The sequence below is a fragment of the Paramacrobiotus metropolitanus genome, unplaced genomic scaffold (assembly GCF_019649055.1).
Source record: "Paramacrobiotus metropolitanus isolate TYO unplaced genomic scaffold, Prichtersi_v1.0 Parri_scaffold0000178, whole genome shotgun sequence".
In the NCBI taxonomy this organism is placed as follows: Eukaryota; Metazoa; Tardigrada; class Eutardigrada; order Parachela; family Macrobiotidae; genus Paramacrobiotus; species Paramacrobiotus metropolitanus.
In genome coordinates, this window is record NW_026570398.1 from 96,559 (window position 1) to 121,164 (window position 24,606).

General features: G+C 44.0%; 6 protein-coding genes across 18 annotated transcripts; 3 read left to right on the top strand and 3 right to left on the bottom strand.

The window, feature by feature from the left end:
- The first annotated feature begins 44 nt into the window (after positions 1 to 44).
- On the top strand, positions 45 to 2,616 carry LOC129600464 (uncharacterized). 2 transcript variants are annotated; one of them, XM_055498988.1, is made up of 8 exons: positions 45 to 799; positions 873 to 974; positions 1,107 to 1,238; positions 1,296 to 1,385; positions 1,652 to 1,744; positions 1,823 to 1,993; positions 2,060 to 2,230; positions 2,309 to 2,616. In XM_055498988.1, exons 1-8 carry the CDS (start codon positions 172 to 174, stop codon positions 2,386 to 2,388), a joined length of 1,467 nt encoding a protein of 488 aa, XP_055354963.1. In that variant the 5' UTR covers positions 45 to 171; the 3' UTR covers positions 2,389 to 2,616. The 2 variants fall into 2 exon arrangements, with proteins under 2 accessions (XP_055354963.1, XP_055354964.1); XM_055498989.1 differs by having other exon boundaries at positions 1,302 to 1,385.
- On the top strand, positions 2,614 to 4,876 carry LOC129600463 (uncharacterized). The gene has a single exon (XM_055498986.1). It carries the CDS (start codon positions 3,047 to 3,049, stop codon positions 4,550 to 4,552), a length of 1,506 nt encoding a protein of 501 aa, XP_055354961.1. The 5' UTR covers positions 2,614 to 3,046; the 3' UTR covers positions 4,553 to 4,876.
- Positions 4,877 to 8,469: 3,593 nt separating this feature from the next.
- On the bottom strand, positions 8,470 to 12,749 carry LOC129600449 (kelch repeat and BTB domain-containing protein 3-like). Its single transcript, XM_055498961.1, has 8 exons — positions 12,435 to 12,749; positions 11,853 to 12,164; positions 11,081 to 11,333; positions 10,740 to 11,015; positions 9,917 to 10,113; positions 9,763 to 9,851; positions 9,418 to 9,696; positions 8,470 to 9,024 (listed from the first exon to the last, which is right to left on the bottom strand). Exons 1-8 carry the CDS (start codon positions 12,452 to 12,454, stop codon positions 8,792 to 8,794), a joined length of 1,659 nt encoding a protein of 552 aa, XP_055354936.1. The 5' UTR covers positions 12,455 to 12,749; the 3' UTR covers positions 8,470 to 8,791.
- Positions 12,378 to 16,111, top strand: LOC129600453 (ovochymase-1-like). The gene is made up of 13 exons (XM_055498973.1): positions 12,378 to 12,693; positions 13,084 to 13,198; positions 13,294 to 13,364; positions 13,436 to 13,502; positions 13,577 to 13,657; positions 13,775 to 13,884; positions 13,948 to 14,010; positions 14,064 to 14,116; positions 14,394 to 14,559; positions 14,728 to 14,936; positions 14,994 to 15,046; positions 15,492 to 15,540; positions 15,645 to 16,111. The coding sequence occupies exons 1-13, from the start codon at positions 12,463 to 12,465 to the stop codon at positions 15,931 to 15,933; spliced, it is 1,557 nt and encodes a 518-aa protein (XP_055354948.1). The 5' UTR covers positions 12,378 to 12,462; the 3' UTR covers positions 15,934 to 16,111.
- LOC129600448 (serine/threonine-protein phosphatase 2B catalytic subunit gamma isoform-like) lies at positions 15,980 to 20,117 on the bottom strand. Of its 3 annotated transcripts, none has more exons than XM_055498958.1 (11): positions 19,713 to 20,117; positions 19,155 to 19,358; positions 18,825 to 18,958; positions 18,490 to 18,747; positions 17,698 to 18,010; positions 17,493 to 17,618; positions 17,295 to 17,402; positions 17,158 to 17,196; positions 16,951 to 17,071; positions 16,789 to 16,886; positions 15,980 to 16,539 (listed from the first exon to the last, which is right to left on the bottom strand). In XM_055498958.1, exons 1-11 carry the CDS (start codon positions 19,777 to 19,779, stop codon positions 16,316 to 16,318), a joined length of 1,692 nt encoding a protein of 563 aa, XP_055354933.1. In that variant the 5' UTR covers positions 19,780 to 20,117; the 3' UTR covers positions 15,980 to 16,315. The 3 variants fall into 3 exon arrangements, with proteins under 3 accessions (XP_055354933.1, XP_055354935.1, XP_055354934.1); XM_055498960.1 differs by having other exon boundaries at positions 19,709 to 20,117; XM_055498959.1 differs by having other exon boundaries at positions 15,981 to 16,539; positions 17,158 to 17,184.
- Positions 20,118 to 20,357: 240 nt separating this feature from the next.
- On the bottom strand, positions 20,358 to 24,576 carry LOC129600451 (chymotrypsinogen B-like). 10 transcript variants are annotated; one of them, XM_055498965.1, is made up of 13 exons: positions 24,226 to 24,576; positions 24,046 to 24,142; positions 23,910 to 23,980; positions 23,781 to 23,844; positions 23,625 to 23,669; positions 23,371 to 23,480; positions 23,181 to 23,270; positions 23,044 to 23,117; positions 22,785 to 22,920; positions 22,414 to 22,655; positions 21,329 to 21,378; positions 21,221 to 21,266; positions 20,364 to 20,878 (listed from the first exon to the last, which is right to left on the bottom strand). In XM_055498965.1, exons 1-13 carry the CDS (start codon positions 24,448 to 24,450, stop codon positions 20,596 to 20,598), a joined length of 1,533 nt encoding a protein of 510 aa, XP_055354940.1. In that variant the 5' UTR covers positions 24,451 to 24,576; the 3' UTR covers positions 20,364 to 20,595. The 10 variants fall into 10 exon arrangements, with proteins under 10 accessions (XP_055354947.1, XP_055354946.1, XP_055354941.1 ...); XM_055498963.1 differs by having other exon boundaries at positions 23,625 to 23,711; XM_055498964.1 differs by having other exon boundaries at positions 20,364 to 20,868; positions 21,220 to 21,266; positions 23,625 to 23,711.
- Positions 24,577 to 24,606: the final 30 nt, after the last annotated feature.

A 24,606-nucleotide genomic window follows, 5' to 3' on the forward strand; every position in this document is an offset into this window, starting at 1 on the left:
AGTACCGCACGGGATGGCGGTTATAACACGAGTGTAATCTGTTTACGAGTATGCAGTAAGTGAGTACTACATTGTTATAAGATGCACGGCGTCATTTGATTTCATCTCTGCACTAAATCAGCCATTTTGATGTACTTCTATCCTTGACGTATCATCAACTCTGTAAAGATCATGGTCGGTTCCAAATACCGTCCGTACATCCAGCCCCCGTACAAATACCAGACCACCAACTACGAGCGCCGTATGAAACGCATCCGTCGCTTCACACTGCACCGCGCCCTCCACGTCTCCAACCAGGTCCGCGCGTCCACCTTCGACCAGGACGAACTGGAAGGTATCATGCAGGAATTGCACCAGCCCGACACGCTAGACAAATTCGCTTGGATCGAAGCTACCGTGGCCGAGATGGAGCGTCAAGTCGAACCTTTAAACTACAACGGATTGACACGCGCTCGGGTTCGCCGTTTAAAAGACATCAGCCAAGGGTTCTTGGACGTTCTGCACAACGAACAGAGGAGGCGATCGCGGTGCTCGACGACGGTGGGACGATTATCAATCGATCGCGAGGGCGCTGTTGACGAGCCCGATCGTTTGAAGGACCTGCTGCACGCGAAAGCCTGCTATGCGGATTTATTGGAGAGTATTGCGCTGCCGTTCTGGCCGCGAAAGAAGACCGTCGCGACGAAGGAACGGAAATCGATTTATAATCAGGAGGTGGCGGAGAAGGAGCGCAAGAAGAAGGGGATCAAGTTGGTGACGAAGATCAGGCGACGGCGGAGTCGGCGCAGTACACAGATGCGTAAGTAAGAAACGCTGTCACTGATTGGATTTCTGTCTGACTTATTATAATTTTATTTTTTTGCTACATTGAGGAAAAAGTCAAACGCGTTCCAGCCGTCCGCTTATCTCACCAAGAGACGAAAACGCAGCAACACCCGAAAAGCTACCTGATGATGCGATGGAAAGGCAGAAAGGTCACTATACTGATTTCTTAAACAAATTCATTTACATTTAAAATTTTACTTATTCTCGGTTTGACGACAAAATTTTCTAGAAATTTTTCCGTAATTAATTTTGTTATACTTAATTTAATTTTCTGTTATTAGTGAGCCCGCTTCCCAGTCCCAGCAGTCACGTGCACGTTGCCGCGAGTAAACACCACATTCCCACGACACCATCCCAAACACCATCGAAATTAGAACTGGTGACGAAAGCGGCCAGCAGCGTGCCCTCCATTGGTAGGATTAATTTTCGTCAGATAAAGACTGAAACCTGGACGTTATGCTAACTGTTAGTTGCAGATCCTACCGAGTCAGATCCTTCAGATCCTCATAAGAAATTACCGCGCTTCAAACAAGAGACAGTGGCGTCGCAGGCAAAATTAGGTGAGTTAGCTTTTCCTTCGCTAATCACCGGATATTACTTAATCACGGTGTCATACAGCGCGCTTCCTGAAAATAATCTACAGAGAAAAATGTTGTATTTTTATCCCAATTGTGCATTGGTGTTTTTCTTATACAGTAATTTAAATCTATTACTTCTTACATTTGTATTTATTAGTTTTTACTGACTTATTTTATTTTCATTTATCTTTATTCTTTTCTAAGTTTATTGCTATAATTTTTATTTAAGCTGGAGGCTTCGATTTTAGATGCAAAGGAAGCTGAGCGGCAAAGGCTCCTCACCCATCTTCAAGAAGCAGCGGTCACCGTGGCGCCGCTTAAAAGCCACAAGAGCGCCCACGGTAAAATAACGGCAAATTCCCTAAAACCTCAGTACTTATTTAGCTAGACTTCGTTTGTAATGATTGGGTGTACTGTAGGGAACAAAGAATCCACGCACTCGCTAGAAAAATCTCATTCAACGGCTGCCTTGTTAAACCCCAGGACATCCGACCAACAACTGCTGTTGGAAGGCAAACGGACAACGGACTCTATCGTTGCACTAGCCGAAAGTCAGATAATGTCCGATGCCGAAATTGACGCTTCTCTAGGTAAAACATCCGAAAGATCTTCCAGTTTGCTGGCCTTTTGAATCGCAATGACTGAGTGCTCTTTAGGGAACAAAGAACATACGGATTTACTAGAAAATCATCATTCCACGGCTGCTTTAATTAATCCCAGGCCGTCCGACCAACAGCTGCTGTTGGAAGGCAAACGCACAACAGACTCTATCGTGGACATGGCTGAGAGTCGGATAATGTCCGATCCTGATATGGATGTCTCCCTTCGTAAGCAGTCAAAGACCTTCCAGTGTCCAAAGAATAAGAACGTATTAAGTATAATACAGCCGTAATTTACTGTTGCAGGCATCGGTGTGAACCGCCCCACACCCAGTGGACCGAACGCCAGTCAGAATGAAATATCATGGCGCTACGGAGGACATTAACATTTTTGACCTTTTTGTTGGTGTGAAGCTGGTATTCGTGCGGACGGTATTTTGGTTACACATTTGAGATCTGGATTGATACGATCATTACGACTTGTAGTATTTCCTATTCTTTACTTTTCTGTTGTTAAATTGTTGAAATATGTATAACCTATGTAGCGTGTGTGTGTGTGTTATTTCTGTTACCTTGTGTTGTCGATGTTAATAAAAAAGTCGAAGGACTTATTGGCTTTACGCTACAAGTATGCTGCACTTACCTCTAATCGGTTGTGAGAAAATTTTGAGCATGCGTATATCCCTCAACAGGAGAGTTTGCAAGCAACATATTTACTAGTGGTTTACATCTTATTAATTCTACCCGGGTAGGAGTTCAATTACATCCATTCGTTCTGCGTATGTAGTACGTACTTTTGCATAATGCTAAAACAATTTTTCCCTTTCATCGGGCACCATTATCCAGCAAAAGGGTTTTACTCAGTTTAAAACATCTGATCATGCCAAGTTTAAGGGGCATGATCCCCTTACTTACAGTTAGGCACTGCGGTAACCTTCTGCGGGTGGGCGACGTCGATCGATGTTCAGGCATCTCGCTATGCCTGGAGAAGTACGACATGAGGCTGCCTGATATGAGCCCGTAAGATCAAAATCATTCACCACGATGCCTGCGGAATCCAGCGCCCCCAAGACGCTTCGCATCAGTGTCACGCCCCACGATAACCTCCCCCAAGAGCCCGCGGAAGACGCCCCGGTAGTTCTTCTCGGCGAAGCTATCGAGCGCTTCCGCACGTACGCCGAGTACCTTAACAGCCAGATCTCCGAAGAGGACATGTTCTACTTGGGCGATCACCGTATGGCCCAGAAGATCGTCGAGCAGGGTCTCCATAATAACCGCGAAAAGTTCACCCGTAAAACCTTTGAACGCGAGCAAGTGGCGGCCGCCGAACGCCGCCGGCTGGAACGTGAAGAACACCAGAATAAAATTACGGCGACCTTCACAGCAATCCAGGAGGACTGTGTGCTTCAGGAATTAGTGAGGCGGAAGGACGCCAATGAAAACGGCCAACTACTGACGATCATCTTCATTCGGACGCGATCAACAAAAGGTCAGGAAATCTCTGGGTACGTGGATTACGCCCACCGCTTAAAGACCGACAAAACCTGGAAAGAGGTTTTCAGCGGACGGCGTACTTTGGCGCCGCGGCCCAGCGATTTGAGTTACTTCAACTGGGACACACTGGAGTCCACGTTAAACGACACGCCCAATTTTCAGGTAATTATCGGGAAAGATTTATCCGTGCATTTTCGCTGCCAGAAGGATTTTCGGATTGTCAACGTGAATTCCCAAGCCAAGAATAATTCCGACGCCTTGTCGACGGTTCTCCGCTCCAAGAAATACGTACAGATTGTGTTGTACGATCACTGGATTCGCTTGTGGTCTCCGGAAGACGAGGCTATGGATTTCGCCAGCGCTCCGTTGGAATCAGCGCAAACCGAACCGGATTTAGTGGATAATGTTTCCGCAGCGATTTTAGAAGAGGATTTAGTAGAAATTGCCAAGAACGCTCTTGGACGGCCGCGAAGAACCCTGAAGGGTCTACCAACTGTAACTGAGAGGGAAAATATTCTTGGACAAGCGCAACAGTTCCAGGAGAATCTTGCGGCGACCTTGCGCACGGTACGCGACATCGAGCAGACCGATGTCCGTAACGAAACACTAGGAACGTTTACATATGCCGATTTGATGGAGAAACTCAAAAAACTTCTACCCGCGAATGTCACACAAGAGAGACTCATAAGCAGCACGATCGCAGCCACGCCGAAGCAAAGCGCAGTTACCGAAGAGCCCCAATCAGAGAACATCGAGATCGACGAAGATGCCGTGTCGCCGTTCTTACCGCAGCCGCAAGAATTCGCTCCGGTCATGCACCAGTATCAAAAACATTCCGTCAACAAGAAGACCATCGTGTTCAACCAGTTAGCGTATCCGGTCAGCGGGATTCTCACGGAGACGGCACGATTAGAGCGTGATACACCGGAATCGGAGAAGATGCTGAATCCGTTGTACAGAAAATCGCAGGTTTCGACCAGGGTACGATCGGGGCCGTACCAGCATTTGAAAAACAATATTCTTCAGGCGTTTGTCAACCACCGTACGCCGGAATGATTCCCTAATGACTGTAGCGCAAGCCGTTAAGGACGCTTCTTTCTACTTATATCTACAGGTGAAAATATGCGAGTGCTTAACAAGCAGCGCAGTCTATAATGTTTCGAGCGTCATAAGACCATTTGGCTGGATTTTTTACTGCCTCTTTTGTGGTTAATGCTTTTGGTCCAGCAGCTGTACGTAAGTCGGTGATGGACAAATTTACTGCTTAATTTACGCATTGTGTCTCCTCCCACGTTGTAAATATTATGCACGTCTGGCATGCAGCCATCTCTCTTGCCTATAGCGGACAAATTATACCGCTTTCGTTTGCTGAGAATAAAGCGCAGGTCGTGCCGTTATCAGAAATAGATTTTCACAGATAAAATGGGTAAACAAATACCGCTTATCGTATAGTACAGTAAGATATATAAAGTACAATGGATTCGCTCGAACTGCATATGAAAAATATAACTGGCATCTGTAGACATTCATTCTAATTAAATGGCAAGCATGTACTGCATAAAACTGCAGAACGCTCAGAATCTGCCACGGGAAAATGTGCACTAGACGCTAACAGCCATATAAAACTGAGCACGCAACCGTCCGGCGTTAATGGAGCCGTGACAAAGGCAGTGTGAATCAATCGTCTTTTTCTATCGATTTTCTGATGTACGCATAGTGCTCGGTCGGTGGTCGCCTCCGTTGGCATTATTGCCCGGCAGCCGCACTTAAATAGGGGGCTGGTAACGGCGAATCTGCAGTCATTCTTGCCGCTCGCAATCCGCATGCAGAGCATGGTATCTACGTTTCCTGTTTACGTTTACCTGGCGTGTTAAAGCTCCGTGTTCTAAGTACACGGATGAAAACCGGATCCCGTATACCCTTCGCGTCGGTCCCAGTGGCTTGTCTGCGACTGATGCGAAGGGTACGTGGGATCCGGGCTGTCCACGGACCATCGGTATCCAGGCAGTGGACCAGGCAAACAACAGGACTGTCCGTGAACTTCTGCGTTGCTTTATGAATTACTTCTGCTAAGTACCCTTGTTCTGTTTACCGAGACCATTGTAGGAAAAGTCCACTCAGTCGAACCGTTTGTGTCGACTGACTGAACCTCATCTTCCATGGTCCCACGAACTGATCCAGTTATAAATGTCAGCCTGCCGTGTTTCTCCGGGTTGTTTTGTTCTCCCAGGTCACATTCTTCATCGGTACTGGTGGGCGTCATTTGCGACGAGTCTGTTGTGAGACAGGCTTGTACCGCGCTATTACGCAGTCCTGAGCTTTGCCCCACAGTGCGTATGATTTCCTTGTCAACTGCACAGTAAGAAAGGCATAACCAAGCCGATAACACATTAGAACGCAGAAATGAAAGTAGGAAGTTACCAAGCCGATAACACATTAGAACGCAGAAATGAAAGTAGGAAGTTTTCAGGAAAAATTGAGCGATGATTCCTAGAAAATTGCAATTAGGCTATAATGCGAAAATCCAACTACAGCAGTAAGTATTATTTCGTGTAATTGTAATAATAATAATAATAATTATTATTATTGTGTTTTGCTGCATAAAATGCAGTGTTTTCATATGTCGAAATTGCACCCGGAATAATATTACAGCATCGACTTACACAAAATTTTATTGGCACAATTTACGATGATCACTAGACGCGTTTTCCAGCAGGTTTTTTCGTTTTGGCCGCCTGTTTCCGGCCGCTAAAGATGGTAATTTGCCAGCGCCGCTCATTGTGACTGATCGTAAAACGTCCGATCATCCTCATTATAGACACGAGCATCATCATAATATCCTCATGAGCAATAATTAAATTATAATGCGCACCAGCCTCTGTAGTAACTACCTACATACTGTATTAAGCTCGTTGTTGCGGTTGTAATGACCTGGTTAGAGCAATAAACGTAATAAATCGACTGATGATAAAACCATTTCCTTGTTCTTTCGACGTCTAAACAATACGTACGACGGTCCGCGGTTATATAAACGACAGCTGCACTCATTCTATCGGCATCCACAACGATCATATTATGGTTAATTATTCATACCGAATGACAATAACACGTTCCGCTTCTCGTCATCATTCGCATAAAAGCGGCCTAGGAGGCAGACGGAAGCGGAAGGATTATGTAAGCTTCTAAAACGGAAGTAATAATACCGTCAGCAGAAACCTTACGCATTCATGTACGAGTCGTGTATGCCATCTGTACTTCTATATATCGTGTACTCGTACAATGTCGAATTTGATGTATTTCTACCTATTTTGATGTGATTAAAATGAAGCAGTTATGAAACAGTATAAAAAGTACGCCGCATATAAGCGCTAGGTGATTGAAAGTGTCTTTTTTCGGGAGATCATGCGACTCGTTATAGCTGAGCATTTCTTATGACACTGATGAAAACTGGGTGCCCTGTATCCCTCAGTGCGAACCCAGTTGTTCTCCTGGGAATATCGCGAAGGCCGAGGGGATGTGGCTGTCGAAGGCGGATCGGATCAATTTAGTCTAGGCTACTGACTGGTTTCCGATCACATCGGTAACCAGCCAGTGGTCAAGGCTAACACCAAGACGCCACTGTGGACACATGCGTAACATGGATTACAAGTATACCGTCCTTCCTTATTGATAATTAACTTCTAACGAAGTGGCTACAAACTTACTTCGTTCCGATCTGATCGGCGGTCGCTCGCTCTCCAGAATAGGGATTATACAAGCTTGTCCCGTAAATGCTAATACGCTATGTCAATCACTATGACATTGTTTTTAGATACGGACCACTTCCTACACGGTAAATTTTTCGAGGCAAGTTGTTATGCTTGTATCCGCAGTATCCCGCCGTATCCCACGGTATCCTTTACGTATCCTCCATGTATCCTCACAGTTTTTCACTTCTTTTTGGTAGTTGCCGTATCCCACCATACCTCTGCAGTATCCTTTACGTATCCCACATATATCCGGCTAAGAAACCTAAGAAGACCCAAGAAACCTAAGAAAATTACCGGGATACATGGCGGATACACGAAGGATACCGTGAGGATACTGTGGGATACGCTAGCTAACAATAACTACCACATCAACAATATTCGCAGTACGTGCAGAATACAACCCGGAATGTGATGTTTTCATGCATATCACCTGAAAACCACGGTATCCTACCGTATCCCACAGTATCCTTAATGTATCATACAAAATTTCTACATAATAATCCCTACCGTATCCCACAGTATTCCTTGCGTATTTATCATGTATCCGGCTGAATACAGCTCTAGGACCTATCAATAACTACCGTATTCCCATGTATCTTAACGTATCCCTACGGTTACCGTACTGTATGCGTCGAGTACCTTTCAAGTACCCGGTTAGTTTTGTTCGGTTTCCTAGTAGAATACGTTCAAAATACTGCAGAGATACGGTGGGATACGGCAGTGATTAAAAAACGTACGTAGAAGATTATTTTGGGCACCAAGGATACGTAGTAGATACTGTGAGAATGATACGATGGAATACTGTGGAATCGCGATAGTGTGGATACATGCCAAATCATATGCCGGAAAAAAATCATTGTGCACTACCATAGGTGTTGTTTTACTCCTAATATTTAAAGTACTTATAATTATTAAGGAAAAAAGGTAATTAAAGTAATTATAAAGAAAAAAGCCAATATTTTATAATTCACCAAGCCATGCCAAATGCATGTAAAGCGTGATTAGTGTGTATTGTGACGCATTGTAAGTACGTATCGAGTTTGGCGTAACCTATGAATTTCTATTTGTCACTGTGTTAACGCGTGGGAAATTAAAGAGGCTTACTCGTATACAAGTTAGCTGTAGCCTGTATGCGCACTGTACCTATATAAACACCAAACGTAACCAAAATCAACAAAATACAAGAAATCTAGTTTTCGCTGAATCTTATCACATATATTAATTTTCATCGCTGTTTATTGATTCAACTGTTAATAATAAAATAAAAATAGTTCCGTAAAACCAACAGCCCTTCCCGCTGGGAATAAGCATTACACAATTCCAGTGCAAGCAGCAGTCATAATATGTAAAAAAAAGTTAAAAACTCTAAACCAGGCGAAAATAGCAAGCTAAAACTAAAACAATTGTAGACCGAAACGAACTTAACCGTATATCAAACAAACAAAGAGAAGGGCGCAAAAAATAGACAGTCTTTGTTAAAGAAAATAAATATTAAAGAGGGAAAAATGTTGATAAAAATGGAGACTTTATTGCAACAAAATGGCATTTACAATCGTTTTCGTGGTGTCACCATGCACGACGGCAAACTGATTTCGCTAATCGCCGCCGATGCGCTGGCACTGGGCCCTTTCTTCCCCGGGGAGAGGGAACGCGGCGAGTAGTTGTTCTCTTCCTGATACTTGGCGCACAGCACCGCAATTTTATCCTGCGCTTTCAGCGTCCGCATCTGATCCAGCATGGCGGTGCGGTTGGTGCACGCTTCATTGCCATCCATCAGAACTGTCAAACATAAAACACCGATAAAGCTTGGCGCACGATAACGGAGAACCGAAAGCCGGTTGAACAACGGTTTCTTCCGTCCAGGTTAAGTTCTATTTTTAATCAAAATTATTTTATTACAAACGCCAAGTATTTTGGGTTATAAGGAAAACATAGTGTAATGTGCAATATTTTTATTACAGTAATATTTATTCAATATTGACGCACTCCTACGTACTGTGCTATTAAGTTTTTAGTATTTTCTTTGCTAATAGGCCACATGATTTCTTTGAATTTTCTTGTTGTTGTACTATGAATGTTTATGATCCGCTGCATGATTATGTCCATTAATCAACGGTTTATTAAATCATTGCTTATCTTGTTTGAACACACTGTGGCTATTGGTCAGCCCACCTTTTTTCGGTTTAGCTTGTTGACAGCACTTTTCCTGGCGTTTCTGTGCCGGTGATTTGGCACGCTCCCGTGCCGCGTCGCCGGTCGGCGTGCAGGATAGCGGCAGCAGCCGGCCGAACCCGCGATCGGTACAGTACACTTCACAGGTGCGGCATTCCGTGTTCGGACAGGTCTTGTCGAACTTGGCGCCGTAGTTCGTCTGCAGGGCGCACGGCAAGCCGGCATTACAGATATCGTTCTTCGATTTGGGACGCAGCTCCTTCAGTTTTTCTCCGCGCGCTATGGAATAACATAATCCTCTTTACGTTACGCCTAAAACAACCGTCAGCGTCAAAGGCAACGTACTGTACACTTTCCGCTTGATGATCTCGTTACGCGGCGGCCACGGCGGATAATTGCACCATTGATCGCCCATGGATTCCATGGTCGCGTACCTGCAATAATTAAATGCGATAACCACCAAACTGTTAATTTTTCTAGGTAAAATAGATGAACGCACATGTCGGCGTCTTCCAGCATTTTCTGTGCGTCGGGATGTCGGCGGAACAGATCGTCCTCCTGCATACAGCTGATCAGCTCATCCAGCTCCATGTACGCAAACCGCACTTGTCCCATCAGTTTGAAGAAATACTTCTCGCGGTTGCCCCGATCGTGATTAATCCAGTTCAAAACCGGTTTGAAAGCTTCGTACTCGGACTGAAAAAGGACTGAACTTAACCAAGAGAACTGTAAGAGTTTGACAGATTCTATAGCGCTAGCAATGTGGCACCGTAAATTGTTCGTTGTTGCTTTTATCCATGCCACTGCACTACAAGATATTCAATTTTATTATGCGGGCGTGTTTTACAAACGCGCTTACAAACGATAAAAAAACGTGGACCGAGCTGGGATACATACAAAAACGACAAAAATCTAAAGTATAATATAAAACATAAGATGAAGCGAAACCCTAATAAAAAGCGGCAACCGTTAGAAACATGTAGCAGTATTTTTTAGTAATTGCCGGTTGTTTTTTCAACATTCGTAACTCACATTTTTAATCAGTTAAAAATTAATTTAAAAAAATCATCAGTTTGAATTAAAAACAAATCTAAGTAAAACTTCAATATTATTTAAAAATATTTTTATTAACATAATAAAATTAAATAAATTAAGATTTACTACGCATCGTAACCGCGCTCTTGTTATGATGATTATTGTCTCCTAAATCGCTGCTTCGAGACACGTTTTCATGAAATTTTTATGCAAAAAGCAGACTGATGAAAAAACCATAAAGGTCATCCTTTTTCTGATAGGTATAGCCGTATAGGTATAATGATTACCTCAATATTCAGTTTATCGGACGCAATCAGCAACTCCAAATGCATCGGATCCATCGTCAAAAAATTCGTATCATGCGAAATAAATCGAAACCGTTTCAGAATCTTCGTCCACGCCACATCGAAAAACTTGTGATCCACCGGGACATTTCGCAGAATAATAAACAAATGAAAATCCGCGAACACATAATCCAGAAACTCCATGCAGTGCTGCTGCAGCCGGCGGAAACCGAGATTCTTGGCGCCCATGGCGATATCCGTGGCGTTATCTAATGTAAGCTGGAAGAGTTGTACCAATCAAGAACGCATGACAGCAAGCGAAGCGAAGCGTATAAAGGAGTTACCTTGACGGCGCCCGTGTAGGCGAAGGTGATGATGGTGCGGAGAGCGCGCGGCGTCACCATCCCGCTGAGATCCAGGACGAGTTTCCCTTCACGCCACAACTTCTCCCATCGGCTCACCAGGACGACTTTCTCGAAGAACTCGGTGTGCGCGGCTAGCATGTGGAAGTGGACTTCTTCGCGGGCGTTCTCCGCCAGCAGGATCATATCCGTGTGGACTTTACAGTGCCAAAAATGGTAGATTTTCTGCAGCATTCTGTAAAAAACCATGCAAAATTACGGTAACCCAAAATGCATCGGATTTTAAGGTTGTAATCCGTATTCGCGCAGCGCGCTCTATTTTTTGTCGGTGGCTCTTCACAAAAAAAGTAGTTGTTGACCTTTACAATAAAACTTATTACTGTGACAGGATGACACTACGACGCTTTTTTATAATGTGTTCACAACTTTTTAAATTTTCTTAACAAATATTATTTTTTTTCGAATAACCTTTGAGTTGGAGCTTTTATTACTGAAATACTCCCCTTTTTTTGGGCATACCAATACGTTTAAATCAGTTCTAGATTTGGGCTGCTTATTCGATCAGTTTTTTAGTGCTGTTGCAAGAATGCTTTTTTACAGTTTTAAATTGCTCAAATTTTGAAATTCTGGAAAGAACAATTACACGTAGAGATACTGCGCTATTTTATCGGATGCAAAAAAATTGTTTCAAATAATATATTTTCCAGTAAGAAAGACCTCACGAAATAGTAAAGTTTTAGTTCGAAAAACTCACATTTTGGCATGCAGTTTACTGGCTTTATCGATATGTGTGCCCAGTCGCACGGCGAGCTCCTCCGCGTCAAAGTTATACGTGCAGGTATCCTGCGCATCCCCGCCCATCTGGCTGACCCACATCTCCCAGCCCTTCTCGAACTTCTTCTCCAGTTCCTCCACATGTTTATAGCGCAGCTCGTCATCCGTGGGACAGCGGCCGTCGCCCTCCTCCTGGCCCTCCTCGCAGTCATTGAAATCGAATGACACGTCAGCAATCGTCGACAGATCCCGCGGTCTGGAAGATCCACGACTGCACGCACTCCCTGCACGACTATATGAGCACATTCGTCTATACAATTAACGTATTTAAATAACTCTACTTGAATATCTTTTAATCGTGAGAACGGCAACAAAGATTTTACAGTCAGAATGTGATGAGAAATGAGAAGCTTCAATGTTTACGGTGTCTTAACTAAAGAGAGTTTTACGTTGCAGTTTGTTTTTCGAATCATGTGTTCCGTGTCAGCGCCGAAGCGGTTGCTATGATTAGATTGATATCCCGGTGGATGTTACGTCATCAGATCGTACACGTTGCGCTTACGCATCGACTACATAGCACATAAACAAAAATGATAGGTTTTGGTGCGAAATTGTCGATCGAGCATGTTCTTGTGGTATTCATTGCGTTTTTTCAGCTCCCGTTGGGTTTCACAGCCGCCGGTATCCCCACCGATTTTGCGGAGCAGATTACATTAAACACGGATGATCCATACGTGCTAAAATCCTATCAGTATCCTGCTACATTCCCATCAAATACGAAGCATACGTATCAGATATCAGCTCCAGGAAAGGGAATTCGGGTAAGCAGAATGAAATTAAACTTTTGAGATCCTTCCAGTGTAGATTTTAGAGCCTACCTTTATACGAAATTTATATTTTGGCAGCGTTGCAGTATATGCATTCTTGGCGTTTGCATATACAAAAAAGGTTTCGTTTTTAGGTAAACAAAATTGTATTAGTGTTTAGCTTACGTAGATTAGCTGTTAATCAGTTTCGCTTTTAATTACATTTTTAGTGGCGATTTTTTATAAGATGTGATATTATGGAGATTCCCCTGCTTATGGTTACTCGTAACTCCTATTTCTGATTACATGAGTATAAGCTTACTGTACTTCTTGCGACTCATGCTTCCATTTATCTGGAGCTCTGCTTGTATCGAGAAATTCAGGTTATTTGTTTATTAATGACAGATCCGTTCGACGGAATTCTTGTTTGGTCAGCGCTCGATTCCGGCTGTGCAGGGACGGCCGATTGTGGACAGTGATCGGTGTCGAGGCGGGCGCGTCACGATATGGGATACCAAATGTAAGACACGGCACTACGCGGCAATCGCGCGCCCGCTCTACGCGCGTTTACGCAGCGTAAATCTTATCCGTTTATAAGAATTCTGTGTTGTATAGATCCTGCGTCACCCGTCAAACTCGCGTGTGGCACCGACACCTTCGATCTGCTCTCGGCCGGTGATGCCATAGTAAGGACTACAGTTACTGCTGTCAAATGATGCAGTCCTGGATAACGATATATATTTAGCTTGACTGACAGATCATCGAGCCGGTGGCGTCCGGTTCGGGCAGTAGTACGGTGGATCGATTTCAGATTGAGCTAACGCGTACGGTACATTTTGACGTCATCGCCTAGTACCATCGTGTAGCGTTGAATTGGGATTACATAATTTACATTTAGGCGTACCATGCGGAAGGGATGCCACCGTCCTGTGTCCATCCGACCAGCGAACCTGTATCATGAACGAACAGATTTGCGACGGTATGCGAAACACGGTTTTACTTGGACACTTTTACTGGCGAAACTGTCTTGTACATAATAATTATATTCGTTGCAAGAAAAGAAGCCACATTATCGCTATGCTGTATACGATGCCAGGTGTGCAACAGTGTCCTAAAGGCGAAGACGAAGTGTGCAGTATGGACTGCGGACGCCAGTCCGGTACCATTTACGACAACGAAAACCTCCGCATCTTGGGCGGCAGCACGGTTATTCGTCACTTTTCCGCGCTTCGAAATGTTTAGTCTATTTAACGGTGTGTCTGTTTACAGACCAGCAGCGGCAGTTGGCCCTGGCATGTGTTCTCGATGCCGCCTCCCTGCGGCGGCTCTTTGGTATTCCACGCCGCTTCATTCGCTCGCACAACTGGTTTAATCTGATGTCGTAGATTGCGCCACGATGGGTCCTTACCGCCGCGAGCTGTATGAGCAATTTTATCGGGTAGGTGACCGGTGGCGTGCGTAACGCACGCCTCGTCTTGACCATTCCGGGTGATTTAAAAACGGAAGCGGAACATCCTTCTAAAATTAAGTTATTTCAAAATGTTTGCGCAACTAAAGAAAATTATTTTAAATCAGACGTTAATTTTTCAGAAACCAAACTTTATTTTGAAATTTGTATTTTCTGCTTGTTGCTTTTTCAGGTCAAGCGAGCAACTTGGGCAGATACCTGATAAATTTGAAATTTGACGCAGATCCTAGTTGATTGTGCTTTGCAGAAAAACCCAGCCGCTCTCGCTGTATCTCCAGCCGCATCACTGCGCCAGCGCGACGAATTTGAGTACCATCCCCCAAATTGCCGTACAACAGATCTTTACTCATCCGCTGTGGAAGACCACCTCCGACGCGACCTTCATGAACATCGCGCTCCTACTGTTAAAATCGGTTTGGCAGCTAATCAGCGCTCCTGACCCGCGGCTATTGCTGTGTTTCTTAATTGACTTATGGAACAGTTTACCCGAAAAACGGGCATTCTTCTGTACTCTTATTCAAGAAGGACATCAACATGCTAGACTAGTCAAGTCAGCCCTAATCCGTCGTATTATTTTACAGGATGTCCCGTCGTCCTCGGATATTCGGCCCATCTGTTTGCCGCGGCCCGATATGGCACCGAATATCGGTGAGACCTGCTACGCGGCTGGCTGCGGCGTCATCGACGGCGCTAACAATGTGGCCAGCGATCTGTTGCAAGTGGGACTGACCGTCAACGATGGCCAGTGCACCGCGGATAAGATTTGCGCGGGGAAAGCCCGAAACGGAACGTACGTATTTCATTTGTAACCGGCCAGCGTGCGTGATTGAATGGCGGGTGGTTGCAGTTGTTCGGGTGATACCGGCGGACCGCTGGTGTGCCAACGACCGGATGCGGCTGGTACGACTGCAATATCGCTGCAATATCGACTGTTATTGTGCTTTTCAGAATTAAGAACATTTAGAAAACACGTGGTGATTGAAATTTCGAAAACTTTTTATAAACCATGAAGAGCATTTATTAAATACTGTAAAAGAAAAATAAGATATTTGGCTGGAAATATGGATAAAAAAAAAATAATAAAAGAAGGCTTAAGAAAGTTCAAAAACATATATAAAATGCAAAACACAAAGGCAATTGAAAACGAATTAAAGTTTAACAAAAATCAATAAACAAATGAGCAGTACTAACAAATTAGGCAAATAAATTACTGTACATTATTTATCACGAGCAGTTTTATTAAAATAAAATTAAAAAATTAAATACAGGAAAGCGTGTCGGTACTGTTAAGTTTAGCAAAAATGCCTTGGGTGTTGTTGCATGTTAAGAAATCTACCATTTGCAGGTTTGAGCCAATGGTATCTGTTTGGCGTGACGGTGATACCTGCGGGAACGTAAGCACCAATTAGATGCGCATGCAGGCATGCATGTTTAGTAAACACGCTGTGTAGGAAGACGCCATAAATAATATTTATCGGATGATTTTATCCATCAACAGAGACTGCGGCTCCACATACAGCAGCTTCTCCGCCGTGCAGATGTCCATGCGGTTCATCATGGAGACGCTGAATGCGCAGAACTTCCAGGGCTGGTTCCAGAATCGCACGGTGCCCAGACTGTCGCCCGATCAGCTGCCGGGTCCTGGGCCCAATCAGACCGGCGGGTGCGGTGACACAGCGCGAACGGATACACTGCAACCGTGTAATGCCGGAACCCATAACAAAATAAAGGCGGGAGGCCCTGTTGACCTTTTGCTGTTCTCTGTTTTTACTCTTTTACTTTTTTAGTGGGTATGAAAATGTAGTGGACTGCTTTGCAGTTACTTGGTTGTTGGACTGTTTACGACAGTGTCACCCTTTGTTTTACCCAACGCATGCCTTTTTTACGGAACCGCCCAGATGTAGCGGCAAATTGGCAACGACATAATTCCCTTATCATAGACAGTATTAGAAAATAAAGAAATCAAAATTAGTAAAGAAATTCTCCATCAAACTGAAAGATTTACAATCAATCTGAAAAGTCGAAATACCGGTACAGTCAAAAAATTTGGAAAGTAGCAAAACATTCACTATATAATTACACAAAAGGAATTAATAGAAGAGAAAGTAAGAAAAGCGATTGAAATATCCATAAAACAGTAAGAAAAGGGCGCGGAGCAGCACAAATGATTCATCTAGCCTTGGCCTTGGCGGATCCGGGATGCACAGCGCTGGATGGCGAGGATTTCGGCCGGGACTCGGCCGGCGCGACCGGTGCCGTGGCAGACATCTTGCCAGCGGCATTATTCGGCGGGTTGGTGGGCTTGGACGGCGGCGGGCCCGGCATCCGTTCGTTGATGCGATCCAGCGCTTTAGCTTGCTTAAACGACTTGCCGCCCTGGACTCCGTTGAGTGCTGTAAAAAACCAGCCAATCACTGATTCAATATGTGTACGGTACTACCGTGTATCGGAATGAAATTTAACATTTGCTGTGAAAAGTATGACGCAGACTGTGCATGTATCACATGCAGGGTTTAATTTTGACTGCTTTTCATAACGGGTCTCGTGTTTACGCAGCATGCTAATCTACGAATATTTTCTAAAGGCAATGCAGCAGTTTACGGCCCACTGGATTTGCATCGCTAGAATGACAAATGGCAAACCTTGCAAAAGAGTATCCCGGCCGCCTGCCAAGGCGCCTACAGGAAGCGATCCAGTTCCAGTTAGGCCTTTTAATCGGCTGACATACTCTTCTTCCACTCTGCACAACGCGTTACTTGTCAGTTGTGACCTCAAAATCAATGCGCAGCCGAATCAGCACGTACCGCAATATTTCGTAGAAGCGCATCAGTCGCGCCACTGCCAGAATCTTGGTACGGATCATCTGGCGCTGCTCCAGCGGAACGCGGGTAGGAGATCGCGCGGGACGCTCCTTCTGCAAGCGCTCTGTTCGAAAAACATGTCAAGTAACATAATTTTTGCAATATTACTCGTATTTAGCACAACACTTTCTTGGTCTTATGTGACTTTACCTTTTAAAGTCCGGTATTCATTCATTACTGCAAAGAGACCTGCAGTGTTTTAGGTAAATGTGACGTGTGTAGTACAAAGAAGCGAGCGTGCGGCGTCACTTTTGCTGCTTTAAAAAAATCACTGGCAATGTGCTTACCTCGATTATATGACACCCCTTCCCCAACAACGGAAGCTCTACGAGGCGCTTCTTCCTGCAGCTCTTCATCGCTGCACACGCTGAGAAGAGCCAGCAGCAAATCGGTGACTACAAGCAGTTTTATCAGGCTACTTACCATTATTTCAGTTAAACTCTATAAAACTGTGATTTTTCTCAATGATAGTCGACATTCTGTACCTTTCTCGGCAACAAACGGAAATGACCATACAAAAACATCCATGAAATTAGGCAGCCAATACGGATGTTCCTGATTCTTGAACTGGCGTATATTCATCTTGCCCTGTTCGTACTTGAGAATGGCCGCTAAAAGCCCGCAAGTTTTGGTTATTTTTGATCATAATCAAATGCCAACATTCCATTAGCCTACAGTATCACGTGGTACCTTTATTTTGGTAGACATCCAGATAATTCGGCGCCGAGAAGACCGTGATCAACGCCGGGAACCCAGTGGCTTTATTCTCCTTGTACATCTTATAGCCCATATCTTGAACTTCATGTGCACGGATAACCGACAACAAATTATTCCGGTTGAGGAAGTCGCAGACCGCGGGATACGTGTAATAATACGAGCAGCCGCGGGTGGAGTTGTGCGTGAAGAAGTCGTTGGTCTTCTCGTTGCCAAAATCCGTGTTGGGATCCGCCCAGATCAGATCGCACAGCGGCCCGTGGGCCGGCGGCTCGCGGAAGCGGTCTATCTACAAAATTATCTGTGAACTAACGCATTAATTCAGCGGCAAAACGTCTAACAAACGCATAACAAAAATACACCCACACAAAACTTTTTAAAACTCAAAAACTAAAGTACTTAAAAATAATAAAAAATAATTGAAGAAAGCCTTTGAAAAAGTTATTCGAAGCAACTACAGTACTTACTTAATGCTAAAAACAAACATTCAACAGAAAAAAGCATGCAGAAGACATTAGTGTTAAAATCGTATAATTAGTAAACTCCAAAATAAATCATTACTGCAGATTTGAAATACAGTAACTAAGTGAAAAACAACAACGTTAGCTTGAAAATGATGAGAAGAATTCTCAGTTATAAAATCATTGACGTTCTGTGTATATGATCGTGACCTTTTAAAAAGTTTTGAATGTGCTGACACGAATTTGGAGCAATCTGAAATTGTTTGTATTTTGAACATCAAACAGCCTGTTTTTAGGGAATGCATACCTTTAGAACGTCGCTCAACACTTGTACTTCCGGTGAGATTCCGCCGTGAACACAGAAGAACTGTCCGTTCAGCAGCGCAGCCAACGGCAGGCAATCAAAGGCTTCCATGCACACTTTGTAAAAATGCTCGGAATACTTGACGGAACATTCGGCCTTGAAAGTGAAATGCTCCGTTAGATGCCGGCACTCATGATTGCCGCGTAGCATGTACAACGTGTTAGGATGGTGGATTTTCTGCGCCATCAAATACAGAACGCACTACAATAACATCAAATAAAAATAAAGTCTCAATCACTGTGCGGAAGAAAGATTATGTCGCAGCACCGCAAACGAACTTCGACGGCAAAATACCCACGGTCGACGTAATCACCGAGGAAGAGATAGCGCTGTGTATCCGGATTCCCGCCCACTTCAAACAACTTGATCAGGTCGAAGAATTGGCCGTGTACATCACCGCATACCGCAATCGCTGAAAAATAAAGTTTATACATTTTTGCATAATTATAAGAAGTTCTAATACATTATATGTTTGGTTTTTTTAGTAAAAAAAATTAAAACTTAGGTAGAATTAAAATGTAGATGCATCTTTCCGAGCGCTTAACCACGCAGCATGATTTATGAGAGCAAATATCACAAAATATAATTCGGAAGAAACGTGGACATACTGGCCATGGGCGCCGTAATTTCTATGATGTTCGGTTCTTTCTTTAATATGGCCGCTCCTTCCTGGATAACTTTGACTGCTGCTTCCTCTTCCAGGCGTCCTTCGCGGGACATATGCTCCAGTAACAACGGCAACCGCGGGCGACTGGTCGCTGGATCGTACACATCTTGTACTGTCAGCCGATAGGCGGGCGGCATTGGCAGAGCTGCAAAGAAGTGATATTCATTAACTGCCAACATTACGGTAAATTATTAATTTATGTATATACAAAATTACAAACCCAGCTAAAGATAAAAACATTACTAAGACTACGGACTACGGAGTAAAATAATCTCTGGCAAACGCATTACAGTAATACAGTGGGAGAGTAATTTGTTTCCAAGCTTTTACTTCGATTTAAATCCCACCTGCACTTTGAAAACAAGACTTCGCAAATTTTTATTCCGCATAACAATAACAATAAAATAACAGGAACGTATTCAGGAACAATAAAAATACCTTTTAGCAGAGAATGTAAAAATAGACTGGTCTGTAGTTCGTATGGGCAAGACGCACCTACTCTTGATTACGCGGTCCATGGTATAATTTTTCCATTGAGCCGGCGATATAGCAGGCAGGGAGTTCATGTTCGGTCGAGCAGGCCCGGCCGACTGCAGGGACAGTAATTCCTCCAAATGACAAATCAGTGACAAACCAATTAAACTGAAAATAATCAGTGGCACTTTAGTACTGCATTATTATTGGTGATCAAACGTGTAATGTAATCCATTCCCAAGCTGCGACGCATGAATCGACTCGCTAAAATTCTGCAGTATTGAAAGTATTTGGAGGCATCATTCGATTGGTTTAGATCAGGTGCAATATGAAGAAGAAGGGTTGGATGACATTCACAAAAGCAGTGGTCATTTTGTGCTGCTAAAGTCAAAACCATCAGTTAAGCCCATATGCTTATATCAACGGGGTCCTTGAGGGGTTCCGCAACGCTGCATATCCATGTTGCCAAGGCAATCCAGTTCCAGACAGCTACTTCTCTATACTACGCTGTCATAACTTATTTTCGTGTAAATGCCTGTTTCATGAAGTACGCACCTTACTGCATGTATGTATTCGTATTATTCCACTCCACTCTCACAGTGTATACGTACTGATTGCACTGCATTAAAACTGCAATGTCTTTTATTCACCAAAATAATTGTGAGCAAATTGTTAATAATATTGTCCAACGGATCAGCATTAAATCGCAACTCGCACCAACTGATTTTTTATAGAGTAGCCAAGATATACCGGAAACGGGCACTCTCATACATCAGTTTCAATAACCTGGTATTGTGATAACGCTGCAGCCTCGCTGCAGTGGAAAAAAAACAATAAAGCACAAAAGATATGTATGCGCATTAAAATGAGCGCCGAATATTCAAGCTGCTTAGACACATCAGTGATGGTTATAGCGCCGCTATTTTCCCAGCGTACAACAGGCAAACTAATGGACTCAACCATGGTCGGTCGCCGGATGCTGGTAACATCTCGGTGCGTACCGGTACGGGCAGAGGCGGCACATCCGGCGGCGACACTCGGCTGTCGTGCTGCGTACCGCTCAGTACCGGCACCGTGCGATTCTCCAGCCAGCCTTTGGAGCCTTGCGAGTACACCGTCTCCATGACGAACGACATGGTTGCTTGCAGCCCCCCGGAGCCGCCGGGCGTGGTGCCGCATGCCGTGTAATGACAGTTTTCGCGTTCGTTAGATGGAAAAATTCATGCAGTATCTCGAAAGTTTTCAGTCACTTTAGTACAGATCTGTATACTGTAAACCGGTCAACCGTATATCTGGTACAATGCTTGTATGTTGTTACTATAATGCAGAACGAAGTTTTCAGATATGGTTAGTGTGACTTTTAAAACTACAATCGTACAATAAAGCAATAGGAATTATGCAGCACACAAACAAGTTTTCATAAAAAAAAATAAATAGCCGCAACTGTGGTCTGCTGTGACCATAAACGACGTTTACTGGAACATAAGGTGGCCAAAATACGGAGAAAATTTTAATAACGTGGTAAGTTCTCACCCGATAATAAACGAGGCAGCTCCAAAGAGGACCCACTGACTGACGCCTGAATTCAGTACTTCTATACATTACATACAAAAATTTGTATTCACTGGATTGTCACTGTACCGTGGCTCTCTTTCCGGCATGCCAGTGGCCCACCGCTGTCTCCGGGACATCTGCAACCCGAGGTGAGTGGTCAATATGATTTGCCAATTTACCGCCCAATCAAGTATTATAATTATGCTACCGCAACAGTTACGAGGTGGTTAGAACTGTCAGTTCTAAAAACGCTGCAAGGTCACGAATAAGCTACATACAAAGTATAACTTTGTATGTAGCCTATTCGTGACCTTGCATCTTACCTCATTCGAAGCGCTAATAAGCACTTCGAGTTGCGATGCTTTAAGGGATTTGGCCCGGTACATAGCACCAAATTCATGTACATCCACGGGAACTTTCGCTGTCGCGCACTTCCAAACACTTTTCTGCATTGCTTTATGGTACTTTTTAGGCAAAAGAATTGTATACGTAGTTGTGAAATCCGTTTGCGCGCGCAACATCCGGTTGCGGAGTTATGAGGGTAACAAAATTCCAAAAAGTTTAAATGCATTCAGGTGTACCAAAAGTCTCATTATGGACCGATCCCTTTGAAATTTTGCACTTAAATGCACATAACCATGAAGACTGTTTTGGTACGGATCCAGATTTGCACGATTGGTTTTTAAATTTTAAAATGAATTTCAAAAATTTTAAAATTCATTTTAAAATTCGAAAAAAATCGTAGAAGTCTGGATCCGTACCAAAACAGTCTTCATGGTTATGTGCATTTAAGTGCAAAATTTCAAAGGGATCGGTCCATAATGAGACTTTTGGTACACCTGAATGCATTTAAACTTTTTGGGATTTTGTTACCCTCATAACTCCGCAACCGGATGTTGCGCGCGCAAACGGATTTCACAACTACGTATACAATTCCTTTGGCTACAAAATACCATAAAGCAATGCACAAACGTGTTTGAGAATGCGCGACAACGAAAGTTCCCGTCAATGTACATGAATTTGGTGCTATGTACCGGGCCAAATTTAATACTGTTGTAATTTATTAAGAATTTAATACTGTTGTAATTTAATACTGTTGTAATTTAATAGAGCACTGTTGTAATTTAATAAGAAGAGTGTTCCGACGGCGGTACAACACAGTATTTACGCACATGCTCTTCCCGGTGTTGTTTTCGCCCTTAGCCTGCCCGGCACACACCCAACCCGGTTCCGGCCGGAAAGGGCACGTTGTCGCGTTGCGAATCGGCGAGGCTAACTGCAGCAGTTCCGGCGGTGCGCCACCCGGCTCCGTCCGCCCGCATCCGGCGGCGTAGCACACTTCTCCTTCATTTAGTACCATATCGGGTCGTGGTAGACAGATCGGCTGCACCCCGTTCGGCGAAAAGGAGATATCCTATAACAGCGTAAGCTGACCTCTCTGGATTTGTGTACAACTGGCAAAAATCTTCCTTAATATCTTTCAGCATTCGCTGCAATCGCTCACAGATCCATGCTGTTCATTAAATTTTGCATACGCACATACCGTGAATAATAGGAGTAAAGCAACGTCGATGGACTTATGAATAAAGACCTTCTGGACCGCAATGGACGTAGCGTCCGGTTGTCCTCCGCACTTATGCGGCATAAAGGTCACCGATGCCACCATGTTCTTTCCTATGCTACAAAACGATGCCGTGTACAGAACATCAACGAAATTCAATGTCAAATGAAGCTAAGCAATGCGATGATACTCAATAAAGCAGTCAATACGTTAGTCATCCAAATTTTACGAGATCACGCACGCCATGATTTCCGCGCGATCCCGTACAAAACCGTTAATACAGTGCGCCGCCGTCTCAATCCACCGGGGAGCCACCTACATCAGTATCTTCTGTTCTGCAGTATTCAGCACATCTTCGGTACTTGGCGTTCAACATACCACGGAGCCTCCGCATGACGCAAAAATGGATTCATTCCCGTACGGACCGCTGAGAAGCTGCACATGCCACGGCCAGCTGTTGTTCCTGACCTATTTTAGGCGAAAACCGAGCGGCCTGTGGCACCGTTTCCACTGAGCAATATTTTGAAAAATATTTCAATTATATCAAACATTTTAAGAGAGATCGTACCGGCGTGCCGCCGAAGATACGGAGGTTCTCACTCGCATCGATCATGCCGGTGTGATAACCGCAATCCATCGTGCAGATCTCATCTTCACCGTCTGGACACTGTTTTACACCTGTGACAAACGTCACTTCAAAGCAGTGACAAATAATTAATAATTTACTGTAGTAAATGGATTTCCAGCACATTTTACGTATTTTGCAAAATCATTCCAGTACCTTCTTAATTTCAGTTAAATACCTGTACAGTTCTACAGTACCATCACAAATTTGCTCCAGTGTGATGCACGTCCGATTGGCTTTATCTGAAGGACACAATATGGTGGCGGCGCGACCACACGAGACTCCTATGACGAGCTACACATCCAATTTAAAACAAAATACACGATAAATGTAGCGAAAACAAACTTCCATACGGATGAGCTCCAGCTGGAACTGATTCAACGTAGCGGAATTGTGCCCGATAATCGGTTCGATGATCTGCAATACATCAAATCCAGTCAGTGCAAATGCAAAAAAACCTGGCTTATTTGCCGGAGGCTCACAATTGTGTCACCATACGAGCGTATTTCAAATGGGTCTTTCCCGCAGGCGAACTTAATTGGTGCGGCGGGAACTGCAAAATCCTGTCGTCCGAATTCCACTCTACAGTCTACAATTTAATGTTGCGGAATCTCTTACACTTTGTATCCCAAATATTGACGCGTTCCCCGGTGCAGCCCTCATTGTACGCCGTGGACGAGGTGCGCGTGCCAAATGTAAAATTCACGGAGCGCAACTAAAAAACGTATTTTACCTACGCTTACCAACATGGGAATGCGTACAACCCTACAGTGCAGCAGGCATAAAGCTATGTGCCACCTGAATCGCTTGGTCCGGCGCTGTAATCTGGTATGTGTACGTTGTGCCCTCGGGGAATGCTGCGGGATACTGTAAGGACTTCAACCGATATGGAACCTCTGGATTGAGGGTAATCCGTTCGGAAATGGTTGTGGGAATTGCGTCCACCCAAACCTGGCAAAGTGATGCGCAAAACAGGAATATTACAGATATCGGCTTGACACTGCTGTTTAATAAGTACGACATGATTGAACCACTAGTGTGACGTTAATATTTGCAGAGTTATTATCATGCTGCTGAACTGAGTCATCACCACCAATATTAAGGAGGAAGCTATTATTCATTCTGACGTGCTGTAATTAATATTGCAACTAAGAGATTACTTACTGTAGTAGTTCAATA

Excerpts from the sequence above, each read along its gene's own strand:
- LOC129600464 (XM_055498988.1), top strand. The coding sequence starts at position 172 with ATGGTCGGTTCCAAATACCGTCCGTACATCCAGCCCCCGTACAAATAC. Across the intron at positions 800-872 it reads TCGGCGCAGTACACAGATGC|GAAAAAGTCAAACGCGTTCC; the intron begins GTAAGTAAGAAA and ends TGCTACATTGAG. Across the intron at positions 975-1,106 it reads TGCGATGGAAAGGCAGAAAG|TGAGCCCGCTTCCCAGTCCC; the intron begins GTCACTATACTG and ends TTCTGTTATTAG.
- LOC129600463 (XM_055498986.1), top strand. The coding sequence starts at position 3,047 with ATGCCTGCGGAATCCAGCGCCCCCAAGACGCTTCGCATCAGTGTCACG.
- LOC129600449 (XM_055498961.1), bottom strand. The coding sequence starts at position 12,454 with ATGTGCTATGTAGTCGATGC. Across the intron at positions 10,114-10,739 it reads CCGATAAACTGAATATTGAG|TCCGAGTACGAAGCTTTCAA; the intron begins GTAATCATTATA and ends GTCCTTTTTCAG. Across the intron at positions 9,852-9,916 it reads ATGCTGGAAGACGCCGACAT|GTACGCGACCATGGAATCCA; the intron begins GTGCGTTCATCT and ends TAATTATTGCAG.
- LOC129600453 (XM_055498973.1), top strand. The coding sequence starts at position 12,463 with ATGATAGGTTTTGGTGCGAAATTGTCGATCGAGCATGTTCTTGTGGTA. Across the intron at positions 12,694-13,083 it reads CTCCAGGAAAGGGAATTCGG|ATCCGTTCGACGGAATTCTT; the intron begins GTAAGCAGAATG and ends TATTAATGACAG. Across the intron at positions 14,117-14,393 it reads TGTATGAGCAATTTTATCGG|AAAAACCCAGCCGCTCTCGC; the intron begins GTAGGTGACCGG and ends TGTGCTTTGCAG.
- LOC129600448 (XM_055498958.1), bottom strand. The coding sequence starts at position 19,779 with ATGAACTCCCTGCCTGCTATATCGCCGGCTCAATGGAAAAATTATACC. Across the intron at positions 17,403-17,492 it reads TCCGTTTGTTGCCGAGAAAG|TCACCGATTTGCTGCTGGCT; the intron begins GTACAGAATGTC and ends AACTGCTTGTAG. Across the intron at positions 16,887-16,950 it reads CGCTTCTACGAAATATTGCG|AGTGGAAGAAGAGTATGTCA; the intron begins GTACGTGCTGAT and ends CGCGTTGTGCAG.
- LOC129600451 (XM_055498963.1), bottom strand. The coding sequence starts at position 24,450 with ATGTCGTACTTATTAAACAGCAGTGTCAAGCCGATATCTGTAATATTC. Across the intron at positions 23,271-23,370 it reads GTATCTTCGGCGGCACGCCG|GTCAGGAACAACAGCTGGCC; the intron begins GTACGATCTCTC and ends CGCCTAAAATAG. Across the intron at positions 22,656-22,784 it reads CTTTACTCCTATTATTCACG|GATATCTCCTTTTCGCCGAA; the intron begins GTATGTGCGTAT and ends ACGCTGTTATAG.